Consider the following 18,360-nt stretch of genomic DNA (forward strand, 5'->3'; position numbering starts at 1 on the left):
TGATAAAAGTCATAATGATGAGCTAAAAAGTCACATTAGATAAAACGTCCAAATTATGAGATAAAAGTCATAATTATGTGATAAAAGTCATAATGATGAGCTAAAAAGTCACATTAGATAAAAAGTCCAAATTATGAGATAAAACATAAAAATTATTAGATAAAAAATCAAAATTATGGGATTAAAAATCGTAACTATGAGATAAGAAAGTCATACTTAACTTATGAGATAAAAAGTCGAAATTATGAGATAAAAGTCATAATTATGAGGTGGGTATGATGTTTTTATCTCATAATTACGACTGTCCTACATCACAATTATGATTTTTCATCTCTTAATTATGACTTAGCGTGAGGATATTCTTTTTTCTTTTCTGTGGCCGAAACGGGCTTCCATACCCACGAGACCTCAAAATGATACGGCAATAAATAAAATCAATTTTTAAACATCATCATGTTGAGCAAAAGGAGGATTTGTTGTTTTCCATTTATTACATATCAGCAGTTGTTCAAAATATCATCATAGTTTTAGCACGTTATGTACATGATTGCATCACAATGTAGCATTTCTTCGTAGACCGTGAAAGCCCTTTAAAAGTGTGTCATTTCACCTCATCACCTGACCTGAGTCACCATGAAGACCACACGTAGCCTTGTGATGCGCATGAGTCTGGAGAGAAATTGGCCTGCTGGGTCAGTCTCAGCGTCTCAGCGTCTCAGCGTGGCGAAAGATGAGATCGAGCCGTGAAATTATTTTCATCTTGGGCTCGAGAGCAGAATCCGATCCTTTGTAGCTTTTCTGCCCGAGTCCTGCCAGCAGTCCAAACACAGGCCCGGGCCCGGGGTGAAGGTAAATTTAGCACGCACCTCCAAAGCAGTGCTGCATGCGTGTGTGACATAAGCACACGCGTCAAACTTTTGCTGGCGTTGCATGAAAATCTTTCATTTCTTTCAGGACAGTGGGTCAGTGTGGTATAAACGTATAATGCGGATTATTTACACTTCATTCACTTGTTGTTTGTCGCTTGATCAGGTGACAGCTCATGTGCACGGCTGATGAAACCATCCAAACATGTTGGCTGAAATTAAAGTCATAACATGCATTTCTATCTCTATTTGGGTTTTCACAGCGAACATCCTTGCTATCATTTATACCAGGGGTGTCAGGGTCTCAAAACTTTTTTCCTGCTTATTTGTTCTCAGTACATTGCTCGGTTTTAAGGCCAATTCTATGAAACGTGGCCAGGATTTGTCACAATAGGAGATTTGCATATCCACTCTTTACCCTCAGGACCGATTGGGTCCCATTGACTCCCATGATAACAGCTTTGTTTTGTTAGTTTTTCCCACTGAAAAAAAATCAGGGGTTGTTATGACAAAAAGGTCATAACAAACTAAAATATATATATATATATTTTTTGAGGGACCATTCTGGGGCCTAAGGCTAAAACGTGTAACTCAGTGTTACGTGCCTCAGGGGTGAAGATGCTAAAACTAATCCAATGCAGGTCTAAACCAGGGGTGTTCATAGTGCGGCCCACAGCTGTTTTTTTCTTGGCCCACAGCACACTCTAAAAATATAATTTGAAGGAAAAATCAGCTGTCATTTTACGAGAATAAATTCCAAATACTCCGCCAGGGCTGCCCTTTGTCACCGATTCTGTTCTTTACAGAATTTCTCGGCGCGGGGTTACGGTTTGGTGGGATGACAATCAGCACCTCCAAGTCCGAGTCCATGGTTATCGCCCAGAAAAGGGTGGAGTGCCATCTCCGTGTCGGGGATGAGATCCTGCCCCAAGTGGAGGAGTTTAAGTACCTCAGGGTCTTGTTTACCAGTGAGGGAAGGATGGAACACGAGATGGACAGGCGGATTGGTGCGGCGTCTGCAGTGAAGTGGACTCCGCATTGATCGGTTGTGGTGAAGAGGGAGCTGAGCCGAAAGGCTCAGCTCTCTATTTACCGGTCGTTCTACGTTCCTACCCTCACCTATGGTCATGAGCTTTGGGACAAGATGAAAAGGACAAGATGAAAATGAGTTTTCTCCGTAGGGCGGCTGGGCTCTCCCTTAGAGATAAGGTGAGAGGCACTGTCATCCCAGAGAGCCTCGGAGTAGAACCGCTGCTCCTCCGCAATGAGAGGAGCCAGACGAGGTGGCTCGGGCATCTGGTCAGGATGCCTCCGGACGCCTCCCTGGGGAGGTGTTCAGGGCACGTTCGACCGGTAGAAGGCCTCGGGGAGGACCCAGGACACGTTGGAGAGACTACTTTTGGGATCCGCCGGGAAGAGCTGGATGAAGTAACCTGGGTGACGGAAGTCTGGGCTTCCCTGTTTAGGCTGCTGCCCTCGTGACCCGGTAGCGGTAGAAGATGGATGGATGGGCAAAGTCAAAATATTACGAGAAAAAAAGCTGTAATCCAATGAGAAAAAGTCGTAACTTTACGAGAATAATGGCGCATTATTACAGAAAAAAAAATAATTATAGTACCATAATTTTAGTACCATAAAGTTTAAATATTAAATATTAAAGTCGTATTATTACGAGAAACAAACAAAACAACAAATAAAGATGTAATTTTAAGAAAATTAGGTTGCGAGAAAAGGTTACAATATTATGGGAATAAAGTCAAACTATTGCTATTAGATGATTTAAGAAAGTGGAAATATTTGGACCTTTAAAAATAAACAGCAAAAGGGGGGGGCAAAGACCTAAGTTCATACACCAATAACACGCTTTTTCACCCACAAAGCTCACAAAGCTGATTTAGCTGTTTTACAGGTTTTTTCTTGAATTCTATGTGGTACTTCTTAGCATCAGAAGGTTTGGACACCCCAGGTCTAAACTATCGGAACAAAACATCTTAGCTTTGTATTGCAGCTGACTAAGCTAATTAGTGTCATCAAATATCTTATTGATAAGGAATTCATTACATTTTTAGAATATGCAGAGGGCCTATAAAAAATGAGCTGCTAGCCAAAAATGGACACCCCTGATTTATGCATGTATTTTAGGGGCCGACAGAGCGATCCAAATATCGGTAGTATTGATACCAACGCTTGTATCTGTATCAAATCGATACTACGGTGATGAGATTGATATTATTCAGTTGTCTTTTGTTTATTTTTACATTTCTTTTGTGTGTTTTGTTGTTGTGTTGTTCATTGTTACGCTGCTGTACTCGGGAAATAAGTCCTTTGGGGGCAAAATGAGAGTCAATAGTAGTTTTTGCTTTTCCTAATTTGCGCAATTTACTTTATTTTGCTCAAGCAATTGTATGTAATAAGAGGGAATAATTGTATTATTTTGTTGATATTGTTGCAGTGTCTTCTATCGTTGTATGAAATACATGTAGAGTGATACCTCAGGTTTTGGTTTTAGTTCGTTCCAAAACCGAGACGTATGAAAACCGAGGCACTTTTTCCCCACAGGAAATCATGTAAACCCAATTAATTAGTGCCAGACACCCAAAAATAAGAACAAGAGATACATGTTTTGGAGAGGTATGTGTGTACGAAATCTCAGGAGAAATTGCATGTGAATCCTGCACTCGCTGTCAAATCCCACGCCCGAACACTGGCGAGCTGACGCAGGACTGAAATGCTGTACTTAGCATGCTAACTGTTAGCATGTTAACACCTGGCATGATAGCACCAATGTCAAGTACATGCTAATGTTAGCATACTAGCAATGCTAACATGCAAACGGTTAGCATGCTAACACGAAACCATTGTCTGTGTAAGTTTGTACGTTTGAAAATAGCAAAAAAATGTAATATGCTAATTTCAGCATGCTGGTAATGCTAGCATGCTTGCTGTTAACAACTCCCAGCATTTACACAATAATTCTAGTTTTGGGAATGGATGGAATGAATGGAACTTGGTGATTTTGGTGAAAATTTTCCACAAAAACTCAAATCATACAAAAACTGAGGTTTGATTGTACAGTAGTTTGTAACGTGTAATATTGTACAACAAAAAGCAAGACAGTGTATGAAAATCTGGGCAAAAATTTGGGCGGAAATGTTTGACAAAAAACAAATCCTACGAAAACTGGGGAGAACAAAGAGAGGTTTGGCTGTAGTTTGTTACATGCAATTTGCACAAAAGTTTTGACAAAAATTTCTGATGAAAACCGTATGATACGAAAACTTGGGCAAACAAAAGGTTTGACTCTGGTTTGTTACATGCAATACTGTATGAAAACAGGCAAAGTTTTGGCGAAAATGTTCGATGAGAACCGAATCATATGGAAACTGGAGCGTACCAAAACCGAGGTTTGACTGTATTGTTAAATGGCTCACATGAGTTTGTGTGTACATAAACGAATATACGGTATATATCAGTACCGGTAATACGGGATATTTACTTGGTATCGGATCCATAGCAAACTTTGCAGTATGCCCCACCCCTCATGTATTTATTGTGATGAACACAGAATGACCTAACTGAGGGAAAAGCACATCAATTGTGAGAACAGGTCACTGATGGGTTTTCAGTGTGACAATGTCTTGAATCAGATGCTGCAGTCGCCAGAACTCAAACTCATGCCACAAAATTCAGGAAAAAGGGGTCTCTCTGCAGGAACAACGGCGTTGCAGGGCGGCCTGGCTAACATGTGACCCGCGTGGTGGAAGCTTGGATGTCCAGCAGTGCAAAACAACCATGGAATGTTTACACTTGTACTTGTACTGCCTTAGTCAGCGTAGCCAAAAGCTCACCTTTACAATATTCCTACTGTGTGGTCAGGATGTGTACTGTCTCCTACATTTATTTAGCATCGTTGTATGACGATGTTGCAAAAGTGGATCATAAGTGAGCGTGCTCCGAGCTCTGGTCGCTGTCGTGACTGTCGTCGTTGGCCAGAGAGTCCGTGGAGTGGCGCAAGGCCGCAATGCCGGAGAACTCGGACGGCAGCAGCGTCCCCTTTTTCACGTTCACCAGTTCTTTCTCCCGGGCTGCCGCCCCCTGCTGGCCACCCTTCACGCGCTTCCATTTCATCCTCCGGTTCTGGAACCACACCTTTACCTGTGCGGGAAATCAAAAGGAAAGGTCCTTGTGACGAGCGTGAAAAAGTCTGTTATTAGTATCAACTTTCCACTTTTTTTCCATTTTTGCTGTTGTTTTTTTTCCCCCCCAAATATTTCAATTCTTCCATAAAATCCAATATTTCTTCTTTGTGAATTTTATTTTCATAATATTATGCCTTTATTCCCATAATATTGTGACTTTATTCCCATAATATTCTAACTTTTTCCCCAACCTAATTTTCCCAAAATTATTTGTTTGACTTTTTTGTAACATTAAGACTTTTTTTTTTTTTAAATAAGGTAATTTTTTTTCTTTAATATTTCAACTCTGTACTACTGAAATGAAATTGACATTATTTTTTCCTCATAACATTACAAGCTTATTCTCATAAAAAGACTTTTTTTTCTGGTTAGAATATGACTTTTTTTTCTGAATATTTTGGCTTTATTCTTGTAAAGTTACAGCTGTTTTTTTTTACTATTTCCGTTTAATTTCCAACAACTTTCTTATTGTAAATTTTCTTCTCGTAATTTTGACGTTATTCCCATAATATTTTGACTTTATTCTCATAACATTTTTCCACAACCTAATTTCCCCAAAATTACAACTTTCTTTGTTGTTTTTTTTGTTTCTCATAATATTCTTATTCTCATAATTTCTTTTCTTTAATATTATTTTTCTTCATAATATTATGTTATTCTCATAAAATTAATTCTTAACTTAATCAACTTTTTCTCGTTAGATTACAACTTTTTTCTTCTAAAATTTGGACTTTATTCTCGTAAAATTGCAGATTTTTCCATGTTGTTGTTTTTTTTGGTTGTCTTGTTAAATGTGGTTTTTAGAATATAAAAAGACAGCCAAGGGCAAATGACCCCCAGGCCACATTTTGGACCCCCCGCGGGGACGGGGACAGGGGGGCCCTAACTCGGGTCACCCGGGTCGGGAGGGGTTTATTTTGGTTGAGTTTGGAATCAGGTTGGCGACAAGCTGGAGAGCACAAACATTTATCTTATGCATGACGTATGCGAAGCACTCGGCATTCCTCTGAAGTCACGGGGGGCCTGTCTGTCTCTGTGGAGAAGGGGGGAGGGTGTTGGGGTGCTTTGAGAAGCTCCCATATTTTTACACTTTCCAGACCTGAACCCTCAGTGGACCTGCAGTGACCTCACCAAGCACAGCGCTGCTTCGTCCCAGCACGTGCACTGGGGTCGGCTAATTGGCAGGTCAGCGCTTTCCCGGCGTGGTTAATTAGCAGGCGAACTCTTGGAAGGTTCGCCTGAGAAGTCCTCCACGTCCTTATTGTCTGCACTGATTGAGTGTGAAAGGTCCGGGGGTGCTGTGCGGCATGAGTCGCTCACTGAATGCGGACACAGATGCGTGGAGGGTAAGTCACATGACAGGAAGGCCAAGCTGCCATCTGATAGCGATTGTGGCGATTAGTTCTCCTCGTTGTGCGATGACATGGATCACATGGTGTGTGACATTTACTGCCTTTTTTCTATGCAATGACATAACAGCACTGCAGGCCATCAGACGCAAGCACTTTGGGATTTTTGGTCCTTTACAATAAGGGTGTCAAATTGGTGCACTGTGATTAATTAATCACAGTCATATTTAGTGTTTGTTTTTTTAATCACTTCTAACTTTAAAGTTTCTGCATACAAGTTTTTTAAAAATCAGTTTTTATGTGTTGGGCTTCTTGTGCTCGAGTTGTTGGGGGGGGGGGAAACAACGGTCAGTCACACGCTGAAGTTAACACTGACTAGCTGTCATCGTGTTTGAGCTTGTTTAGCATCTGCTGATACGCTCCCATTGCAGTTGAGAGGGCAAGGTGAGTAGCTGGAGGGGCGATGAGAAAATGGAGGAGCATGTGAGAGTTGTCGGTCCAATGAATGGGAAATTTACCAAATTTACCACCAATTTACCAAGTTGCTCAAGTTACAAGCTAGTCCGTTTTCCCCGAACTGTATCGCTATGTGAAATCAAGTGCCCTAACAAAGCGCCTTATGCATTGCTGACTCACCGTCCGTGCATTTTTTATTGCGTGAGACTGATAAATACGAAAGTTGCGACTGGCAGCAATTTGATAACGAATGCGAGAAACACTGTCAAATTCCATCTCAGCAGGATGTGCAGGAAGCCCACATCAACAACTAGTTCCATCCAGTCCTCATTTATTTATTCATTTATTTTATTCATAAAGCTATAATTGTACTCTATTAAATGCATTTTTTTGTTTGTATTTTTGGGTGTCTGGAACAGACTAATTGGATTTCCTATGGGAAAGATTAATTTTTGTTTGTTTTGGCTTTCTTTAGCCCTTTTGAAACAAATTAAATACCTGTAAATACCTGTGGTTTCTTTCTAAATTAGTTACATTTTGATTTTACTTTGGTTGTTTGTGCCAAGGATGTCCCCATTCAAATTTTCTGAGAATCGAGACATTAAAATAATTTGAATGGTCAGAAATGATCAGAAAATGTAACTGTATTTTCCGTCCACATTTGGTCCAGATTTAAAAAATGACAGCACAATGTAACCAGTGAGTAACCACACATAGGATAAATAGTACTACTATGGAAAAGAACAAGCAACAATTCAGTTTAACCACTCTAACCATTAACTTTAGCTACTTTTTACAAAACAGGTGCCGCAAAGCATGCTAGGAAGCCGTAAGCACTCTCAGCGACGCTACAAAATATCCATTCATTTTCTATACCGCTTCTCCTCATTAGGGTCGCGGGGGCATGCTGGAGCCTATCCCAGCTGACTTCAGGCGAGAGGTGGGGTACAACCTGGACTGGTGTCCAGCCAATGGCAGGGCACATATAGACAAACAAGCATTCACACTCACATTCATACCTATGGACAATTTAGAGTCACCAATGAAGCTAACATGCATGTTTTTGGAATGTGGGAGGAAACCGGAGTACCCAGAAAACCCACACACACACGGGGAGAACATGCAAACTCAACACAGAAATGCCCAAGGGAGAATCCAACCCAGGTCTTCCCGATGTCCAGACTGAGACTTTGTGGCCAACATGCTAACCACTAGACCACCGTGCGGCCCCTACAAAATCTCCTAATTTTATATTTGTTCGGGGTGTACCGATACAACTTTTTCACTTCCAATACGATTGCCGTCCCGTGTGAGTTTCCCCATGTGATGCTGCTCCATATGCTCCATGAGGTTGGTCATATTAAACTTCCCGATGTCTGTGGCATCACGGCAAACTTGTGCATGACAAGTTTTGCGTTCAGCTCCAGCGTCTTTTTATCACTCCTGCTACTTTGTTAGCACGCGAGTAAACACGGTTGTTGTGATCACATGTATCACATAGACGTGCTGGGGCGGAATCTGAAATCGACTGCTTGTATCGCAGTGTCAATATCGGAGATTTGAGATGCAGGCTGATAAAATCCGATTTTTTTTGCGGATATCGGCCCGATATTGGCTCAATATTGGATCAGGACATCCCTAGCAACAGTTAAGTAAACACACATAGGACAACGACTACTAATACTACTACTACTACTACTACTACTACTACTAGTACTACTGTGTTGAATAACAAGCTTTAGGAACTTTTTACAAAACAAGTGCCGCAAGGCATGCTGGGAAGCCAAAAGCACTCCTAGCAACAAAATATCATTTTATATTTATGTTTTTTTAAATTATTTTTTTAAAACCTTTTTTATGGAATCCTTGATGTGGCCACCCCACCCAGACTCAAAACTGAGTTTGAGACGCCTGTTTTAGGGATGTGTAGTGAAGCCTTTTTTTTTTTAACAGAGTGGTGGGCGTATACACGGGACGGGCTTATTTAGGGTATTTAGGCTTATTTATCCATTAGGATGGAGGGTTTTCCCTCATGATGTCACGAAAAGCCAGCATTTGAAAAGTAAAGCAAACAAATGAGGGAGAGGATCGATTTTGTTTTCTCACATTTGGTGCTCATAAACACGTGTATTACTCTTAGAACGTCATTTAAAAGTCACTTTTGAGATGAAAAGCGTTTTGTTCATCAGCATATCCTCTTGCGGCTTTAATGAAAAGACACCCGCTCATCGGGACCATCAGAGGCACGGTGTGTCTCACAGTGGCTTCCTTCCTGTAACTATTCGTCTCCTGTTATTCAGCTCGTTTATTTTTAAGAGCACTTCATTCCCGGGGAAGGAAGTGACTTACTAGACAGCACTTCCTTCCCATCTCAGCGCCTTGGAAGAATAGGCAGCATCTGGAAGGGAATGGGATAGTCCCGTCATGCCGCCACATCTGGAGCACAATAGCCGACACAGCCACAGAAACGGTAGCCCAAGATGGACATCCGTGCTGCTGAGGGGCGGGGGTAGAGACTGTGGTACCTACTTGTCTCTCTGTGAGGTCCAGGTTGACGGCGATCTCGTAGCGTCTGAGTCGGGTTAGGTAGTTGTGGTGGGCAAACTCGGCCTCCAGCTCCCGGATCTGCTCCTTGGTGAAGGCCGTCCTCTCCTTTCTGGGCTTGCTGCTCAGATCCGACTTGTAGCTCCCGTCCTGGGGTTCTACCACACAAACAAAGCGTGCGTTACCCGTTTATGTCCACCTCATTTCTTTCTGCTTCGGCCTCTGTCACGTGACTTCAACATTTTCTGGAAAATTCCAGTCACGGTCCATAAACCTATGATGTCGCAACACCCGGAAACACGCTTGATGTGGTCTGCGGCACATGAACGTGTGTATTTTTAACATAACGTATATTTTTCTGTACGTTGTCGTCTTTTCATCCCCACGCCAACTTGCAAAGCATCGCAGGTCATGGAAACCTCCAGCCAGAGTGACAAAATTGTGTATTTTCTTCTTTGAGTGTTTCCTGTTTTGTTAGCTTCATAATAAAGTCGGAATTTAGGGAATAAGGTGACCCCTGCCACAAATAAATTTGGCGCTACCGTAAACACATTTTAAATGCTTCTTAACACACCAGAGAATAAGAAGACACTGAAGGAGGGATCAGTGTTGCAAACTATATTTAGCGAGTATCCAGACCCCTCTAGAAAAACGACTAGCAACAACTTTTTCTGGTCTTACTGGACACAAAGCACGTATCGCTCCTCTCAACGAGCAGCGGGGCCTGCCATAGGCAAGAAAGTTGGTTCGTATTTCGTTGGTTTGGAGGGACGCTCCGATGGATTGGCCACCGATTAGTGTCGGATGATTTATGTAAAAAACACGTCATGGGCTTATGCCATGCCATATATGATAAATGCCTTTCACAGCCGATCACAAAAAAGAGTTGCCGTGTGGCGGCGACATGGCGATTCATGTCACGACAACACAAACATGACATGAATGTGCATGTGTGCTGTGTCACGTAGGGTTGCCAACACCCGTATTGAGCCGACAACGAAACCTCAATGGTTTCAGTTTGGCAGCTTGACACTATGACAGCTACGCCAATCCATGCCAGCGTGCTAGCTAGCTAAAATTATCCGCCCAGTTTTCCGTCTACAGACTCCAAAGTGACTTTTTACCACAGTGAAATTGTGTTATTAAAACAAACAAGCGATGCGGTCAGTTTGGATCTCGTATTTGTCCCACGGGGAAGCGGATGTTACCTTTATGGGGCACGTACTAACTTTTTCAAGCGTCACTGAACAACTTCATCTGCGAAACACTATTTGTGTGTGGTTGTTTAATGAACATAATGCCCACAAGTCCGTTTTTTAATAATTACCTCTTCACCAAAACGGCGCCCCTGACAAATAGCACTCTTCATAAATAAATTGGAAAATGTACATTTCATCCATGTGATCGGTATCGGCCGATCTCAATCATGGATGATTGGTATCGGAATCAGCAGCAATCGGAGCATCCCTAATTTCTAAACAGATTTGTTTTGCTCATGTTTTTTTTATCACTTTTTGTCTCTCCAACAGCATCCATAGAACTTTCATGCCCTTGCGTCATGGCTAATTGTACAAAGACCAACCCCCTTGTCGAATCACCACCACAACTACATTCCAGTCCTGTAGGAAACGCTGCTTATCCTTGCTATTGTGTCTTTTTCCCCAAAAAGCTAAAAGAAAGTCTGTGCAAATAAAGGTTACATCACCCCCTGTTGCTTTGGCAGGCTCTTTACAGCCTGTGATTTCATGTAGACATTTCTTTTCTGACGTTGGGGTGTAAGTAGCCTCAATAAATTCAATAAATTCAATAAATTCACCCTTAGTCTGTCTTAATTTAAACTCGTGCTGTCCGAGTGTCTTTTTATTCTCCATTTAGTTGCACTTTGGGACAATCAAACGTTAATTTATCAGATGCGCTGTCCCGTGATGTGCGCTAATCTGGCAGGTCTGCGTGGAGCCAAAGTGTAAATGTGCCCAGGGTGGATGGGGAATGGTGCTAAGCCTGGGACCGGGCCAGAAAGAATAGTCCTGCTGTCACTATTTATTTGATATATTATTTATTATTTATGTACTGTATTGATTTATGCATTGATGTCTCCCTCCCTTCTCTCTGGTAAATACTGCATGAAGACAAGTTAAAACATTTTTTTTGTTTTTTTATGACTTCACCGCAGCATTTACTGCGACTTTCATCCCTCCCCAAAAAATACAAGAAAACACACCCAAGAAGCGACACAAGACCCCGTTGAAAAGCATCAAGAGTGGGTTTGTTTTTTTGGTTTTCTCAAATGGAAAAAAAAAGTCTGTTCATTGTTTTTCCGCTTTATTTTCCCTTGAGTGAAACAAGAATATTACTGCGACACACAGCAGACACGTCCACAAAAGCTTCTTGAAGGAAAACGCCAACAAACTCAGAAATACGCCATGAAAGATGTCAGATGTGCAAATGACCCCTCGACTTTTTGTTGCTTTTTCTACTGTTTTTTTTTTTTTTTGGCCTTATTTTTCGGGGTCCAGATGGTGAAACCTGAGCAGGGGCTCTATCTGGTGCAGGCGGTGTGATATTTAGACAGCTGATTGAGTCAGCAGCCCGGCGAGGCCCAGTAATCAGTGTGCACGTTGCACACCAGTACGCACTAACTGTACTTACACGCGGATCACTTTCCAAATTATTTACAGGGAGGGAATAGGACGAGGTGTGTGGCTGAATGTGGAACTTTAAAAAGAGGTTATAAAAATTTGGCGAATTGGCAGAAATGTGCGGTAAATTTCTTCCAAGCGTGCTTGAACTTACATTGTCATCATAATAACAATAAATAATCATATTGGCAGATGTGACAAAAAAATGTCAGACTTTGAGGCTGTGGAGGACCTGCTGTCCCCAGAGTGTGAGGGAAAATGCTCCCCGAGATCACGTTGCCGACGAAGATGCCAATGAGGCGACGGCGGCCGTGATTGATTGTTGCGGTGAGTGCAGGTGGGAAAAGATCCACGGGTCAGCAGGGACGTGCTACACAGTTAAAAAAAGTTTCCCTCAAAAGTAATGTGGACATTCATGATGCTAATGTACTTTTATTATGACTATAAATGTGTTTAATAAATATGTCTGCCTTGTCAGCGTCATGACTGGCATTTGTATGCAGGAGTTTACATTCAAATCACTCTCAGGCACACTAAATTATACATTTCCCTGCATGCAAAATGAAACCAGGGTGGCGTCACAGGAAAGGAACATGCCCTTTTTGTGTATATAATCCAAATTTAGGGACGGGAAACTGTAATAGGAGAAAAATGCTGGAATATATTTTTTCAATCATGAAAAAGGAACACATTATTTTGTCCTTCTGATTGATTTTTGTGGTAGTAAATTAATATTGACTGGGCTAATTATGTCGTTTGGCACCGTGACCCATTGTGATTGCATCAAATGTAAATTAAACCTGTGCTGAAATAGAAGATAATGTGGAAAAAAATGCAGTTTGCAATTGCAACTGTCCCTAAAATCCTGCTTTAAACCTAAAAAATGCAACATTATGTCTGCCACAAATCGTTTACAATTACACATGCAAAATAAATGCCTCAGTGTTTTTGTGCGCTGGCCTTCCCAACAAATGACATATTTTCATGCAGCGCTTATAAATTCTAAAAATATACATATAATTTTATCCAAAGCATTTACGTTTCATGCAATGCATACACATTTTAAAATATCAAAACTGTAAACGTCTTTCAAAGCAGATACGTTTTTCAAATGTAAAAATACAAATTGTCATGCTACGCATGTAAATAACATTAAAAATTGTTATTGAGACATTAAATATTTTTAATAAGCCATTTAAAGACATCAAGTTGTAATAAAAAGTCATATTTCTAAGATACCAATGTGAGGTAATGCTCCATATCACCAGTGAGGAATTATGACTTACTGGTGATGAACGTTTTTATGACGTATTTATGGTAGAAAATAAATATCATTATATTGAAATACATTCCAAAAAGTAGTTATTTGGTACCTGAGCTGTCACTTTTCCTCTTGCCGTTCCTCTTCTCAGCCTCAGCAGGTGAAGGCGTCGGCCTTCCAAACTCAGCGGGCACGCAGGAGGCCCCCGTGGGGGTGCTGCTGCCACCCAGGCTGGGGGTGGTGGCACACATAGTGGGCCCGCCGGGGTGTCCCAGGTCCGGAGGGGCTGGCCCACTGTCATGGGACAGGTGAGAGTGTGGGTGGCAGAGGTTCGGCCGCGCACCCCCGCCGGGCGAGGGCATCTGGGGGACATGCCAGGCAGCATGGTGCTGGGTGGGCGGGTGATGCTGCTGCAAGTGGCCACGATGGGCAGCGGGGTGGTGGTGATGGTGGGGGTGCTGGTGGTGGTGGGGGTGCGTCCCTGGGTACAGGCTGTCTTCGGATACGTAGCTGGAGATGATGCAAGTGGAGGGCGAGGACGTGGAGGAAGGAGAGGAGGAGGACGAAGAGGAGGCCAGGTCCGGGTAGGAGATGTGGTCCGAGCGTCCGTGCAGTGTGAGGGGGGACGGGGAGAAGGTGGCGGGGTGCAGGCCCTGTGCGGGCGCATGGGGGCTGCGCAGGCAGCCAAACAGTGTGTGATCCATCGCAAGCGCACGCGGCCCTCCGAGAAAGGTGGAAGGTCAGGAGCTGCTAAACCGAGCTAAAGCAAAAAGATGAGCAGCACATATCCACGAAGTTTCCACAGAACTTTTCCCTGCTGTCGCAAAAAAAGGAAGAAAAGTCCGAGAGAAGGGGGAGGGGGCGGCGGGTGGGTGGGGGGCGTCCTTCCTGTGGTAATCCGCTTGGTTGCCAGGCTGGAGCGGGATAAACACTGAGGCCTGGACAAGCTGCAGCCGAGCCTCTCAGTTGTCAGTAGGCAGCGTGGAGGTTTGGAGACTGGGAGCAGGAGGAGGTCCCGAGGAGCTGCAGCAGAACGAGGGGAGCCGGCGGAGGGGACGTTATAAATAGGGTGTAACGTGAGAGGGAGGCTGGGTCACCGCTGACCGCATACATACGATCGCCCTCCTGACAGAACGCCACAATAAATCTGCATCGTTAAAACGGCTCAGACTCAGGAAAACAAAGGCTGTGCGTTTTTCCTTGGAATTGACCATCTTTTTCTGTGCCTTTCAGGAAAAGGGGCTGGTGGGTGGAGCAAAATGATCCAAAAATGATCCAAAATGATCTTTGAAAAGGTACACTTACTATAGATAAAAACTTCTATCTGTGATTAACTGCAATTAATAACAATTGAACTATGGACATTATTCTCAATTAAATATTTTAATCGATTGACAGCCCTAATATATGTGTGTGTGTGTGTGTGTGTGTGTGTGTGTGTGTTTGGGTAAGCAAACAAGCATTAAAGTGAAATAGGCTGTTCATCAGCTGATCAAAAGTTTAAGACCACAGCCTTTAAACAGTAAATTCTTGGTAAAAATGTGCATTGAATGTGATTTGGTGTCAGGTATTCACACTGTCATGATCTCTTGATGCCAAAGGCAAAAAAGCTTTCTCTCTTTGAATGTGATGGGATTGTTGAGCTGCGTAGGCAAGGTCTCTTGCAGCGCGCCATTGCTGCTGAGGTTGGACGCTGTAAGACAGTCATTTGAAACGTCTTCAAAGATCCTGGGGGTCATGGAACAAAAAAACTCAAGGGGTAGACTCAAAAAAAAGGCCACCGGAGGATCCCATTGGCCGTCCGTCAAGACACGGTACCAGATGGTACCAAAAGGTTGTTGATGTCGAGTCCAATAACCCTCAGACGGCATCTGTGAGAGAAGGATTTTAAGAAGAAAATGGGCCTTCAAAGGCCTCGTCTCCTTCAACGCCACCAAATTGCCTGTTTGGAATTTTGCATGAGAGCACCAAACATGGGACACTGAAAGGTGGAAGAAAGATTTCTTGCCTGATGAGAAAAAATGGAACGTTGATGGTCCTGATGGCTTTCAACGTTACTGGCATGAGATCCAACCTGAGTTGTTTTCCACACGGCACAGTGGAGGGGGAGCCATCATCATGGTCCTTCAATGGAACAATGGAGCTTCAGGTTGTGCAGGGGTGTCAAGCGGCACCTGGCTATGTGGCAATGTTGCAGGGGGCATCCCTCGTGACTGAATGCCCTCGTCTGTGTGGTCATGACTTTTTCAACAGGACAACACTGCACTTCACAAAGGACTTCTTCCAGAGGAATAAGCTCACTGTTTTCAACCATCCTGCGTGTTCCCCTCATCTAAATCCAACTGAGAACATTTGGGGATGGATGGCAAGGGAAGTTTACAAAAATGGCCATCAGTTCCAGACAGTGGATGCCCTACGTGAAACCCAAACCCACTTTTGAGGTGATTAACAAAAACAGCGCAGTTACTCATGACTGACTCCATTTTTCAACATTTTATTTTGGGTTTATTTTTTAGCTATGGTCTAAAATGTTTGCTCAGCTGATGAACAGCCTGTTTCACGTTAATGCTCGTTTGCCTTCAATTGCGTACTCAAAAATGTTTTGTCTCGCTCCCATTTCTTCTTTTTGCATTTTGAAGCTCGACTTAGAACCTCCTGAAGGTCCAACACTGCAAAATGTACATTCTTGCCATTTTTCAACTGGTCTTAATCAAACTGGTCTTGATCAGGAGTGTATATATCATTTATGACAATAATATATACTGTATATGGTCATATATACAATATCAGATATATTCATTATATTGAACTGAATTGATTAGATTATTTTCAAACCATCGATTGCTTACCTAAATTTATGCATCTTCAACTTTAAATACATGTAAATATAAATAAATAAGGCAAAGCTGAACTCATTCCCTTTTTTTTGTATTTTGTGTACAGTAAGTATTTTAAAAAAAAGAGGAATTTATCATGAATTACCCTCCATGAATAATGTTTATTATTGTGGTTGGGGTTTGAAATATTATGTCATGTTTTGACCCTGGTGTGTAGCTAAATAAGGAAACCAAAATATTAGAGACATTTCTCAGTATGATGCACAATAATAAACATATTGTTACGTGAATAGTGTCAATCAAAAGTGAGCATGATCATATCTGTTATTATTGTTGATGCAGCCCTTGCAGTGGGTTTCAAAGACTGTGCAGGTATTTGAAAAAGCAGAATCACTAACGTACTAATGTGAACCTTTCCATGGAAATGTCTGCACACCGGGGTGGGCGACAAACAGGGAGAGGAAATTAATTCCTCTTCGAGAGAAAATGACTTTAGCAGAGAGCTCTGGGAAAGGGGCGGCGAAGGCGGGCCTGGAAGGCGGTCGTCACGATGGCGGCGCTGGCGGCGAAGCCTCAGCAGAGGGAAGGCGCCTCAGGTGTGTGTGTGTCAAAGTCCTCAACTGTTTGTCTCACAAATGGAGGCTATTAGCAGGTTAGTGGAGGCTACAAACTGAAACAGGTATTAACACACACACGTGCACACACATGTTTCCAATCGTGCGGCTGACGGCCTGTGGCGAGGTCCGTTCAGCCCTGAACCTCTGCTGTTCTGACAAGGGAAAATCTCCAAGCGTGTGAATTCATCATGTGTGTCAGCTGCAGGTCCAAATGCTGACCCTTCTTTAAATAAAATACAAGAAGTGTATTTCCTGCACGTTTTTGTAATTCAACTTGACGCTGTGTCTTGGTGTGTGCTCGTGTCCGCTTGGACTGGACTGATGTGCAGACACGTTTTAAATGAAATCCAAGTTTTATCCGCCAAGGAAGTTGTGTTTCGTTCATGCAGGATTTGTTTTTATTAGGGCTGTCAAATGATTACAAATGTTAATCAAATTAATCACAGTTTACAAATTAATGAATCATAATTCATCACCATTTGCAATTATGTGTGAAATACGCCCTTTTTATGAGGGATGTCCGATTATATCGGCCCACTGATATTATTGGCATAAAAATGTAATATCGGTTAATATCGGCATTGGGTTTTTTGCTATAATGAAAACTGCTGTGTGTATGTATATATATATATATATATATATATATATATATATATATATATATATATATATATATATATATATATATACAGTCAAACCTGTCTTAGCGGCCAACTGTATAGATTGACCACCTGCCTATAGCGGCCACTGAAAAATCCCCCGCAGGAAATTTACATGTTATAGACCCTGTGTATAGCAGTCACCTCGCTAACGCGGCCAGCGGCCACCCATTTTGTCTCCCTTGGTCAATATCTGACCGCATATAGCGGCCAAAATGCCGACTCAAGTAGAAGCTTCATGCACAAAAAAGTTTTGTTTTTTAATCAATGAAGCCGTCGTGTGTAGACTTTAATTACTGAGTCCTAGCTCAGTCACAATCATTCACAAGATCCACACAAACTGTCAGTTGTTCCACATAAAAAAGCCGTCTTCTTTGGAGCTTGCTACTAAAGTGACACCGTTTATTTCCTGGTCAAACATGTAACTTTAAGAGCATTTGCACCAAAACATTACCGCAAAGTAGGCTGGGAACAGGACGTGCTCCCAGCGACGCTACAATACAATACTGCCTGCACGCTAAACACGCTAGCATGCATGCTATCGTATGTTTTTAAAAAGTCAGCGGGAGCAAAACTGAGTTGGGTTGTACTTAATTGAAGTATTTTAGAATGTACTCACGTTATTTTTGATCAATCCTCATCCACAAATCCATCAAAGTCCTCATCTTCTGTATTCGACATAAAAAAAGCCGTCTTCTTTGGAGCTTGTTGCAGACAGTGACACCGTTTATTTCCTGGTGTGCACTGGTCAATACTGTAATGCCGCTTGTTGTGGGGAAGGAGAGACTCACGTCGCCGATGCACTTTAATGGCTTTATTAACAGCGGAGAACACTGCAGGACTTTACATCAACACCAACATAAACACACTACCCAACTCTCTCCAAACTCACAGCTAGCACTGAGCCTAGCTCTCCTGCTCGGGACGCCCACC

The 18,360-nt window shown here is 42.4% G+C and overlaps 1 protein-coding gene across 2 annotated transcripts; it reads right to left on the reverse strand.

Annotated features, from left to right (window-relative positions):
• Positions 1-386: 386 nt before the first annotated feature.
• Positions 387-14,169, reverse strand: meox2a (mesenchyme homeobox 2a). 2 transcript variants are annotated; one of them, XM_054783007.1, is made up of 3 exons: positions 13,427-14,169; positions 9,400-9,572; positions 387-879 (listed from the first exon to the last, which is right to left on the reverse strand). In XM_054783007.1, exons 1-3 carry the CDS (start codon positions 14,016-14,018, stop codon positions 856-858), a joined length of 789 nt encoding a protein of 262 aa, XP_054638982.1. In that variant the 5' UTR covers positions 14,019-14,169; the 3' UTR covers positions 387-855. The 2 variants fall into 2 exon arrangements, with proteins under 2 accessions (XP_054638982.1, XP_054638981.1); XM_054783006.1 differs by having other exon boundaries at positions 387-5,021.
• Between the last annotated feature and the right edge of the window lie 4,191 nt (positions 14,170-18,360).

This window comes from Dunckerocampus dactyliophorus, chromosome 7 (assembly GCF_027744805.1).
Source record: "Dunckerocampus dactyliophorus isolate RoL2022-P2 chromosome 7, RoL_Ddac_1.1, whole genome shotgun sequence".
NCBI lineage: Eukaryota > Metazoa > Chordata > Actinopteri > Syngnathiformes > Syngnathidae > Dunckerocampus > Dunckerocampus dactyliophorus.

Excerpts from the sequence above, each read along its gene's own strand:
- meox2a (XM_054783006.1), bottom strand. The coding sequence starts at position 14,018 with ATGGATCACACACTGTTTGGCTGCCTGCGCAGCCCCCATGCGCCCGCA. Across the intron at positions 9,573-13,426 it reads GAGGAAAAGTGACAGCTCAG|AACCCCAGGACGGGAGCTAC; the intron begins GTACCAAATAAC and ends TTTGTGTGGTAG. Across the intron at positions 5,022-9,399 it reads TGGACCTCACAGAGAGACAA|GTAAAGGTGTGGTTCCAGAA; the intron begins GTAGGTACCACA and ends TTTCCCGCACAG.